Source organism: Blastomyces gilchristii (assembly GCF_000003855.2).
Source record: "Blastomyces gilchristii SLH14081 genomic scaffold supercont1.4, whole genome shotgun sequence".
In the NCBI taxonomy this organism is placed as follows: domain Eukaryota; kingdom Fungi; phylum Ascomycota; class Eurotiomycetes; order Onygenales; family Ajellomycetaceae; genus Blastomyces; species Blastomyces gilchristii.
Window position 1 is genome coordinate 731,701 of NW_003101679.1, and position 11,471 is coordinate 743,171.

At 47.1% G+C, this 11,471-nt stretch overlaps 2 protein-coding genes across 4 annotated transcripts; both read right to left on the minus strand.

Annotated features, from left to right (window-relative positions):
- Window positions 1–1,529: 1,529 nt before the first annotated feature.
- BDBG_02677 (DNA-directed RNA polymerase II subunit RPB11) lies at window positions 1,530–3,997 on the minus strand. Its single transcript, XM_031720901.1, has 4 exons — window positions 3,249–3,997; window positions 2,416–2,474; window positions 2,203–2,312; window positions 1,530–2,093 (listed from the first exon to the last, which is right to left on the minus strand). The coding sequence occupies exons 1-4, from the start codon at window positions 3,263–3,265 to the stop codon at window positions 1,893–1,895; spliced, it is 387 nt and encodes a 128-aa protein (XP_031577246.1). The 5' UTR covers window positions 3,266–3,997; the 3' UTR covers window positions 1,530–1,892.
- A 484-nt stretch (window positions 3,998–4,481) lies between these two features.
- Window positions 4,482–10,697, minus strand: BDBG_02679. 3 transcript variants are annotated; one of them, XM_031720904.1, is made up of 4 exons: window positions 10,055–10,697; window positions 9,306–9,791; window positions 8,798–9,233; window positions 4,482–8,704 (listed from the first exon to the last, which is right to left on the minus strand). In XM_031720904.1, exons 2-4 carry the CDS (start codon window positions 9,554–9,556, stop codon window positions 6,443–6,445), a joined length of 2,949 nt encoding a protein of 982 aa, XP_031577247.1. In that variant the 5' UTR covers window positions 9,557–9,791; window positions 10,055–10,697; the 3' UTR covers window positions 4,482–6,442. The 3 variants fall into 3 exon arrangements, with proteins under 3 accessions (XP_031577247.1, XP_031577249.1, XP_031577248.1); XM_031720903.1 differs by having other exon boundaries at window positions 5,630–8,704; window positions 8,798–9,791; XM_031720902.1 differs by having other exon boundaries at window positions 5,632–8,704; window positions 8,798–9,821.
- Between the last annotated feature and the right edge of the window lie 774 nt (window positions 10,698–11,471).

Consider the following 11,471-nt stretch of genomic DNA (forward strand, 5'->3'; position numbering starts at 1 on the left):
AATAGATCAGTATAATATATAGATCTTATATAACAAAGAGAAAAATATTAGAGAAGAAAAAGAAAGAGAAAGTGCAAGAATCAGTGATCAAAGTAAATATTTATACACATATGTAATGATGTATACTGTATACAGTGAAGCTTCAAGGTGAAAGAATCTATATATATTCATAGCAGCTGAGAATCAGTGATCAAGAATGATTGAGAATCAGAGCATATATATTCATGAATCAAGCAGTTGAAATCTGTGAAGTGTAATAGAATAGTCTATATAATTGATCAGACACAGCCCGTCACAACTATGTATATTATTATATTCATGTATAAATATTCACTCTGATTGCTGATTCTCATACTTTCTCTTTCTTTTCTTCTTTAATATTTTTCACTTTTATATTATAAGATCTATATATTATACTGATCTATTCAGTGTAGACTTCTATATTATCTCTTCTTCTTTATTTTAAATATTATCTTCAGATATTTTATCTGCTGATCTGATATTAATAATTATCTTATCTGAATAATAAATACTTAAGTATCTGTTATTCTCATCATGAGAATCAGCTTTATTAAACTGTTAAGTAGATCAGAAACTTAGCCTGACTATATCAAAAGCTGTATTCAAATCAGCTTTAAATCAAGAGAGTGTTTCAGAGTATTTATTAATGAAGCTATTAAATACTTCAGAAAAATATTCACTGATAGAGTATAAGTATAAAGAATTATTATTAACTGAATCAGTGAGTTGAATATAAGATTATGAATATATATATAAGTAAGATTGTGATAAATCTATTATTTTAATATTTATTTATTAAATTCTTATCAATATTATTCTCTTTTTCTTACTTTTTTTTTTTTATAATATGATATGTTTTCTACAAGTTAAGTAAGTAGTAGTATTATTAATTAATAAAATCTTAAACATATTAATACTGATAGAATAAGACAATTTTAACATCTGATAAGTGTATCAAATGAAGTAGTAGTTAAAATAATAATTATATTAATAAGAAATTCTGAATTGGCAGCAATTTTACACAAAACAGGTCTCATAACCTGTGGAGGTGTAAAGCTTGCTTGATTGAAAATGTTGCTAGCTTGTGGGAAGTTATATGGTGGAAGGATTAGTAAGCCAGATCACGTGACCTGACATTTTTCACATCATTTCTGAAAAGAATGATTCATTTTCAGATTTTTTGATGCTTGGTCCTGAAGACCAGACTAAATAGAATCAAATGTGAAATTCATGATCCCGCCGGCCAGTCTATCCACAGCTTATTCACCATTATATTAAGATTTACAATTCAGTGATGGTGTCACTGACTGGCACAGTTGAACAACCATAACCCGGTTGTATAATAAGCCCGGACATGCTAGCTTGATCCAACCTGTTGTATTTTTCACCAACTTTTTGCACCGCTCCTGGAACTCTGCCAGTACTGCTTTTGTGCACCCTGCTTCCCCGGAACTTCGGGGGTACATGGGAATCGTCCCTGCACGGTTCCAGGCACACAAGGAAGAGAAGAGTGAATAAACTAGAATTTATTTTGTACGGAATAAAAAATATTTTTTTAAGAAAGACGTTTGTAGCCTTCAAGCATGAGTAAGGCACCAACCATCCTCCCTAAATGAATTAAATAAATGACAACAATCAAGAAAAATACAATTCCAAGAAAATATTATCAAATTCTCCCAACCAGCCCCAACGCCGAGTCTCACCCAGGGCTAAAATCCCAAAAAAAAAGAGAATACACATAAAGCCATCCCGTGGGAGAATAAATAAAAGAAAAAGACGTAAAAAGAATACAGAATCCAACCAACATTCTCCCAGGCTGTCTGTAACACCACCATAAGAATCGAAATCCCAAGTACCCAAACCACCGCTCCCTAAACACCATTTTGCGCATTCTGCTGCTGCACACCTACCCCAACCATCTTCCGCAATTCATACTCCTTCGTAAACTCACGACTCAGCGAACCTAGATCCTTGACAAGTTCGTGGCAGGCTGTGATGACGGCTTCCTTAGGTGTGATTTGACCATCGGTTTGTACGCGCAAGATGAATTTGGGGACTAGGGGATGTGGGACCTGCGGCGATATTAATATACGTTAATTTCATAACAATGATTGTTCAAAGGCAATAGAAGACCTGGGGGCGCGGAGAGGGAATATATATCTACATAGATGAACAACATACCTTATAGCCTGAGAAAAGAACGTGGGAGCTATTAATGAGACGCGAGCGGATCATGTTGCCAAGAGTGTGGTCTTCTTTGTGGAAGGTGAAAATAGCGGTGGACGGGATACCTGATGGGCAAATAAAATAGTTGAGTCACGTCGATTAGCCATCGCTATTCTGTGGGATGAATATAACAATGGGGTGGGAAGGAAAAGGCAAAAAGAGACTCACGGGTATCCACCTCAACCTCGACCTTCTTCTCACCCGGGAGAAGAACGAAGGATTCAAATCTACGCGCGAAGTAGAGTGTTAGCTTCAATAACGCGATGTTCGAGAATAACATGAACAGAATATCAAAGACATAGAAGTGTATCTAGCCAAGACTAGCAACCGAAAACGTAGAAAAAGGAGAAGGATCCGAGTGCAAAACGTGAAATTGACAGCAGAGCAGAGCAAGCCACCCGAACCTAGGCACCATATCCAGATGCGGACGGACTTTGGTCTTGCATGGGTTGTGACGGTAACTAGCCGCCGAGGAGTCGAAGAACGTCATGGCGCGTTCCCGCTCTGGATCAAGCGTTTTGTGGTGTTGGGTTTCCATCATGAACGCTTAGGGCCGATAAAGCTATTGAAAGAGATGAACGAAGAATGAAATTCGGGATATGAGGGGGACTCAGGGCTGAGGATAGAACAGAGCAATGATATAAGAGAGCATAACAGATGCGCGGGAGGTAATAAAAGGGGATAATGCAGACATGGAGACGAAGGAGAGGAAGGAGGGATGACAAGACACAGGACACAAACAGGCTCTTTTTGCTGGCTGGGCAACTATGATGGATCCTCCAGCAGCATCGAGCAGAAAGTTGAGAAAAAGATGGAATGTTTCATTCATTCCTCTCCAACTGCATGCTTGTATTCTTGCTCTGTGTGCTTCTCTGTTTTTTCTGTCTCCTCTGTTTCCTCTGCTGCTTTCTCATGTTTCTTTCAACCACAAGCAGAAAAGTATGTTGAACATGACATGAGCTGGGTCTGTTCAAGGGGAAAAAAATATAGAAATATCTCACCTTTCAGGGGCATTCATCTTGAATCAGAGCAGTTGCAGCCAGAAATATTCCCAGATGACGACACACCTCCTGGTGCAAACAGTAACAAAAGTATAGATAAAACCACTCTGCTTGGGGCTGTTTGTCAAGAACAGTTCAGGAACTTCCCCTCCCCTCTTCTTTTATGTGTGTAATGGGAGTGAGTGTAGAATACAAAAAGAAAGCACCTCCTGCTTCAAAGAAAACAGAAATGCGGGTATCCAAAAACATACAAAGAAAATGAAAAGGAAAGTAAGAGGTGGATTTCAAACCAGAAGAGTGAAATGGATGAAAAGCGAAAATGAAGAATGTAGGGCGTATTCAAGAAGGGAGGAATACGTTACTGCAGCACGGTACATTAAAAGTGGAATAACACGGCCGGGGTATAGCTATTGTATAAAATGTCTTAATATTATCAATTTGATATCGAGTTGAAGTTTCTCTCTGCGGCTCTGGATGCGGCGAAATTGCAGATCACGTGGGGTGACTAATTTGGAGCTCCACAGAGACTTCTTGACACTCGGATTAATATATTCTCCGTATTAAGTTACTAGCTGAAGCATAATTACGTCTTTTGATTTCCCTCGGCCGACCCGCAGCTTCAATATTTCCCCTTTAGGAAATTCGGATTCCAGAAGCAGAATAGATACTGTGATCTGTGATACCTATCTATGTAACAAAACATCTCACAGGACGGAAGAAAAAGGGCTCTCTTTCTCCAATCTTAAAGTTGCTTGGATACGAACACTTCTATCTAACATTGGTCAATTGGCAAAGATCCATTTGCTCCCCAGTTAAGAGCCCGGCCTAGATCCGGAACCAACCAGCAGGGCCACCGCCTCAGCTGCAGGCCGCCCCGCTCATTGAGTTCCCGATCATCGTGGAGCGTGAAGAGTTGAGTCAGATGTAGGCTACTGGGGCAAAAGAGCTCAATCACCACCAGCGCCTGCTGGTAGAAGGGCCGACCAACCGCGGGACCCCCAACATCAGAGACCCCCGGGGCATCCGTATTATTAATACCATTATCAATCGCTGACTGAACGGCAGAAGCATCCGAACGTTGCTCCCTCTGCTCTCCTCCCCTGCGATATGCCCCACACTTACACACGTTCCAATACTCCATGAGGGTGCCGAAGTGTATATAAACGGGGCACGCGTCCGCTCTCCCCGGTTTCCAGTCTACACGTATCAAAACCCCTACATAAAACGCAGGCTTCATACCAGAGACCAATACAACGAAACCGAAGAAACCAAAACAAAGGGAAGTGATACTTTTACTCGACTATCTAACATGCCGACCCTTCAAGACCTCCACCCCACCCTCCCCGCCAACTGCCCCGCTATAATTAGCGCGCCAATGCTCTTCATCGCCTCCCCCAACCTGGCCATCTCCGTTACCCGTGCCGGAGGCCTCGGCTTCATCGGCGCCGGCTTCGACGTCTCCAAGCTGGAGAGCCTCCTCACCCAAGCCGCCGAGCTCGCCTCGGCCTCCTCCTCCCCACCCATCCCCAACTATAACAAAGACGACCCCGCCACCTCCCCGATCCCCATCGGCGTCGGCCTGCTAAGCTGGGGCGCAAGCCTCGACCAGGCCCTCCCCATCCTCGCCAAACACACCCCGGCTGCCCTCTGGCTCTTCGCCGCCCACGACCCAGACCCCGCAGCCAACTACGCAGCCTGGGCGCGCGAGGTGCGCCGCGCCACGAACAACCGCACCCGCATCTGGATCCAAGTCGGCTCCGTCGCCGACGCGCTCGAGGTGGCCGACAAGGCCCAGCCGGACGTGCTGGTCGTGCAAGGCAGCGATGCGGGCGGCCACGGCCTAGCGCGCAGCGCGAGCATCGTCGCGCTCGTGCCGGAGGTGAAAGACGCGTTGACGCGGGCTGGGCATGGGGGGATACCCCTGGTGGCGGCGGGTGGGATCGCGGACGGGCGAGGAGTGGCGGCGGCGCTGTGCCTGGGCGCTGCGGGGGTGGTGATGGGGACGCGGTTCCTGGCGTGTGCGGAGGCGGCGGTGGCGCGGGGGTACCAGGCGGAGGTGTTGCGGGTTGAGGATGGCGGGGTGAACACGGCGCGGACGACGGTGTATGATACCGTGCGCGGGTATAATGAGTGGCCTGCCCGGTATGATGGGCGCGGGGTGGTGAATGACACGCTGCGGGATAATGAGGCTGGGATGGATGATGCGGAGAATCAGCGGTTGTATAAGGAGGAGATGGCGAAGGGGGATGAAGGGTGGGGGCCTAAGGGTCGTATGACGACGTATGCGGGGACTGGGATTGGGTTGGTCAGGGAGGTTAAGAGTGCGGAGGAGATTGTGAAGGGGGTGGTGACGGAGGCGAGGGGGATTTTGGAAAGGGTTAGGGGGAGGTTGTAAACCCTGAATTTGCTAGCTATTAACTAACTATATTTAATCATCATGACGCATTTATGCATGTGTCTGTTCGTGTGTTGTCAGAGCTGTGAATAATTCCAATTATAATTACCTATAGTTATGTATATGATGATATATATGATCCAAATTAAGAGGAAAATGAAGCAGAGAAAATAAGCAATGCCATCTTCAGAAAGCCAAAAATAAATAAATGGAATAAAATACGCAGCAATCGAACGACAAAACAACAATCCCTTATTGTATAATTCCCTCAACAACGAAATCAGCAAGCAACCAGGAACAGAAAATAAACCCAAATTGACGAAAAACGGAGAGGTACCAGAAAGGAAACCAAGATCCGTGCACAAACTGAAAGAAGGGGGGGAGAGCATAATTACACCAAGATGTCATTCGCAGCAAAGCGAAAGAAAAATAACATAAAAATCAAGGAGGGCGCAGAGAACGAAGACACCAAGCAAGCTAGATCATCCCAAACGCGCAAGAAAGGGATATTAAATAGGTACGTAAGTTATGTGTGTATGTGTGTGTGTGAAGGGGATAGATGTAAAGCAGAAGATCAAAATCCAAGGTGGGTAGGCAACGTAGGTAATGCAGGTAACTCAGCTTCGTCCTCATGGAAATACACCACTCCTTTTTGTCTTTTCTCCCGCATCCATTCACCAGCTTGTACTTATCCGCCCGTTCGTGATTATTCTCCCGATACCTCACATTGCAAGCCATGCCATATCATCACGTACCATTGTCGCATCCACCACATATTCATTCCCCATTCCAATTCCAATCACGGGGAATTCGGCCCTGAACCAGGAAACAAATCCCCCAACCCTAACCCAGACGAGCCTGTCTTCTTAAACCGCCACCCACTCTTTTTCTTCTCCCGATTCTTCATCATCTCCGCCCAGGCCGCTTCCTCCTCCTCATCATCATCATCATCGTGATGATCTTCATCCTTCCCACCTTGCCCACCGTTCACACTCGCATTCGTACTAGCCCTCAGCCCGCTAACAGGCCTTAACCCACCGACCACATTCGATCCCTCTGTCGCCACCCGCGGCAGGTGATACGGCTGCTGCATACCCATGCCATTGCCACCGATGTTTGAAGTGAGAGACATCTTCCGCGACTCCGCATCCGCCCACGGCCGCAGCGTCGAGGCGGTGAACGTCGACGAACGCGCCATCGCGTTGTCCTGCGGGGGCTGTTGCATTGTCGAGACGGGGCGGTAGCGGCTTGCTGTGCCGACGTTGCTGCGCTCGGAGGGGGCGACGGAGGGGGTGTAGCCGGGTCCTGGTCCCGGGCCTAGGTGTGGGTGTTGCTGTGGGAGGAAGGAGGATTGTCTGTTATTCCATTTGGGGTCAAGGAGGCTGAGGGTTCTATGGTCGACTTGTGGGGGCCCTTGCGGCTGGGGTTGGTTGAAGTTGAGGTTTGAGAGCATGGAGATGGGGCGGGCCATGGATGGTCCGTTAGGTGGGGTAGAGTTATGAGAGCCAAGACCCATATTCAGTGGCATTTGCATGCCCTGCATCTGCATCATGGATTGCATCCATTGGATCTGCGTCTGCATCATCTGGGTCATCTGCGACATCTGGTCCGGTTGGCCGAACCCTGGCGGTTGGCCTGGTGGAGCGCCAGGAACGTTCAAGAACTGTTGTTGCTGGGGAAGAGGCATGGTATTATTGTGCTGTCCGTTCAGATTCATACCGAGCAAGCTTCCTGGGGGCGCATCATATGGACGAACCGCATTCGGGCTCCCTCGTCTCATCGCCTTGGCGCGCTCTTCATTTGCGATTACTCCCACTAGTCCGCCGGGGGGGAAGCCAGGCGGTGCGCCGTAGACAGATGGAGTCCCTCCACCCATGGCCAGGGATTCCCGGTGCGATGGGTTAACAAGACCAGCGCCGATGTTATATGGATCGCGGGGAAGATTTCGTGCAAATACTGGTAAGCTAGTGCGACCTGTTTGCGTTCCTGCTGTAGGTTCAGCGGCAACGGAGGGCGGGCCTTGAGCGAACGATAGCATCGATGCACGAAGATTAGGATTTGAGATCGACGGGGTGAGATGTCCCGGTGGTCGAGTTTTATTTGGGAAGCCGTGCGCCGCAAGAATGGCAAGAGGAATATCATCATCGTCCTCTCCATCGCTGACTTTCCCGTTGGTCGTGGGCTCTGGTGCCAGGAAGGAGCTCCGGTTTAGATTGTTCAACGAAGCTGCACGGGCTTTGTCCACACCATTCTGGTCCGAATCGAGTGGTTTTATTGTCTCTCCCGTAACCTTCATCATTTGCTGTCTGTAGACTGACAGATGAGCTTCCTGCTTCTTCCTTTGCTTCGCCGCCTCGCGAGCCTTCTCCACCTCATCCTCTTCCTCGTCATAATGATCACTATCGTCATCCGAATGGTGGGTGTCGGAAGCGTTACTATTCTTCCTCGTCATTTCTTTCTGCTGTCGATACCGTTCAAACTGAGCCGGAGTCATGACTTTCGTGGGTAGCTGCCTCTCGGAGTTGTTGGCATTCTCCTCGTATCGTTCAGCCAGACTGGCCTCGGCAGCTAATGCAGCTGCGAGGTGGGATTCTTCGTCTTGTAGAACTGGTCGGCGGGTGATTTGTTTCACGTTATTACGCTGCTGCAGTCTGTTCTCCGAGAACGGTAGAGGATCAGGAAAGTCACCGTCAGGTGAGAATTCGGCGGTCATCCGTCTGTGTGCAGATACTGCATTTTTAACGATCTTTGCGTCCTCATCTTCCACCGCAGCATTCCGGTCAAGCTGTACGGTGTTTCTATAGAACCTAGAGGTTGAACCAGTGTTGTATGTCGGCGAAAGACTGCCGTTAGTGTTTGGCTGCACCGAGGTTCTTACTCGAGAGGCGGGCGGGCGGGATATGATATCATCGTCTTCCCTACTCATTAGGCCGTCTCGTGAATTCTGACTTTCATTTGTGCGCGGGGAGGGTTCAACATCTTTAGAGGGAACAATTCGGAGAGGAGTGGGATGGTTCTGAGTGTCATTTGTAGGTAGTGGCGGAAGTGCTGATGCGGACCCCTATTTTTGGCCGATTTATGTATTAGCACTCTAGCGATCAACCAAATAAATAAAATAAATAAATAAAAAGGATAAAACAAAGAGAAAACCCACCCGGCCAAGCGGACTTGGTGACAATGGTTCTTTCTGGACTTCCTTCTCCTTGTCAAATCCATCAAACATATTCCCGAAACTTAACGAGTCACCCATATCCAATTCTGTATCTGGTAACCTGTGGGGAGTGGCAGTACTCGTAGTACTGGTAGTCGGCGCACGTTCTCTGGCAGTCGCAGTCCCCCTAGATCGAGGTGTGGTGGCCTCCAGGCGTTGTAGCGACTTGGAAGAAGAGGATTTGGTTCCGAAGGAGAATGTCCGACCAGCCGATCGAAAAGAGAAGAAGGAAGAGTCATGCACGGGGGGGGGGGGAACATCTTGGATGGGGATATCGGTGGAGCTGGGTAAGGTAGAGGAGGAACTAAACTTGGCGGAGGAAGCAGAGCTATCGTACAAACGACCGGTCGAGGCAGAATTGTTAGTGCCTCTGCTTCCACTTAAACCAGTCAATTTCGTGACTTGTGCTCCTCCACCACGTAAGGGATCGCTGGGATTCGGGTTGACATACCGGTTGTCCACGGGAGAGGGATGGTCTATGTTTGCAAAAATGTTATTTGCGTAGGGGTCCTCCGACAGACGTTTATTATGGCTGCTGTTGCTGGTACTGGAGTTCAGAGTGGTGGATCCATCGAGGGACTTTCTAGCAGCACCAGGACGCTCAAAGACCCTGAACGAGGGCTGGGGCGTCTCATCCAAGGCTTCCAAGGCATTTCCAGAAGATTTCCGCCGAGCAAAGCCCTTGGGGAGCTTGATCGGCATGGAGAAAAAGGGATCCGGAAATGCAAGTACAACAACAACACAACAACAACGGCGGCTCTCTTGAGGTCCTGGATGGCCTTTTGGGGTGGCTTGGAGTTGTAGATCTATCTATCCTTCGTTCCTGGTTCCCAACTCAATTCGCTTGGGACAGGGTCAACAACCCACGCCCGGGACAATAAGAAAGTTACTTTATCACCACGACATGGAACAAAGAGAGCACTGTCAAGAGGGGAATCTATGCACAAAGGTATGATAATAGCAATGGCTGTTAGATAGAAATGTACCGGTTAGAAATGTAAGGGTTGAGAAATATTAAAAATAGAAACAGACAAACAAGAAAAAAAAAAAAGAAAAAGAAAAAAGAAACCGCACAAAACGTAGGTGTTAACGAGGACTTCGAGAATATGCCAGCTTATTTTTATTTCTTTTTATTTTTTTTTTAGGGAGAGAGAGAAGAGAAGGATGATAGAGAAAGTCAACAGCATCGTCTATACACACCTCTTATCAATCTTATTTATTGCTGCCCTCCCAGCAGACACAGACCCAGCACCAAAAATAACAAGACAACCAGCTTCCCACAGGTATTCACGTGCCTGCAATGTACACAGTCAGATGAACAGGTCTGCAATGTAGCAAAGCTTTGTTGCACACGGATGAGGGAAGAAGGTAGGACGAGGGCGCCGATCGAAGAGTCGAGGGAGTCGAGTTGGGGAGGGGACGATTTATTTGGCTTCGTGTACCTGCGAAAGATCGTGATTGGGGGAACGCCAGCAGCCAATGGGAGGGAATGAGAGGGTGAATTAAGAATGAATATACACAGAGAGAAGAGGGGATACGGATGGAGGGAATGAAGGAGAGATGAAGACGAAGATGAAGATGAAGATGAAGATGAAGATGAAGATGAAGATGAAGATGAAGATGAAGATGAAGAGAAGAGAAGAGGAGAAGTGAAGAAGTCGGAGAGCAGGTTGGCGATGTTTGTCTTTCGCAGGCGATGCTTCTGGCCCGATCGATCCTGCAGCGGCGGCGGCGGCAAAAGGGCTGGCTTAGCTGGACAGTGCACAACAGATAAGTTTGGAATTGAAGGCTGAAATAAATAAAATAAATAAAATCAAATAATCAAATAATCAAATAATCAAATAATCAAATAATCAAAATAATCAAAATAATCAAAATAATCCAACAAATCGGTGAATTCAATCAATCCATCCGCGTGTAAATGTTTTATATAAAATTTATGAAGGTCCTCTCCTGCCTTTTCTCTCTCTCTCTCTCTCTCTCTCTCTCTCTCTCTCTCTCACTCTCTTCTTCTGCATCATCTCTTCTTCTTCTTGTTCCTCTACAAGGTGGCGATGTCTCTGCCCAGTCGAGCTGCCGCCGTCCCTCTCATCGCCGACTAGGCTCCATCTAGCCCCGTCCGCTAAGCAGGGCCAGCACCACGCTACCAGCATCCTGCACCATGGCAGCGTAACTCCTCGATTCCTGGCTTGATGACTCTCTATATTATTCCAACCGAGTTCCCCACCCACCACAGAGAGACACAAACCATATCCAGAGACATCAGTATCCGCGCAACCCTCCCTCCGATGAGAATATGATCGCCGGGCCGGGCTGTCTCAGAAAAATACTCTGGTTCTCGTCCTCGCTGAGCCTCCCATCCCATCCATCCATCCTCTCCTCGACAAATCGGTTGGTGGGTGCTCCGGCTACTGCAGTCACGTGTTCCCCATTCCAACCTCGCTAGCTCGATTAATATAAATAGATTGCATAACTACGTAGTTAGTTAGTGTAGTGACACTAAAAGGTTATTATTATTTGTTGGCCCTTACGGCCGTTGCGGTTAGCGATCTCACTAGATCACATGACCCATCACTATATTATGTTCTTGTAGATAGATCTATCAATACAATCTTCA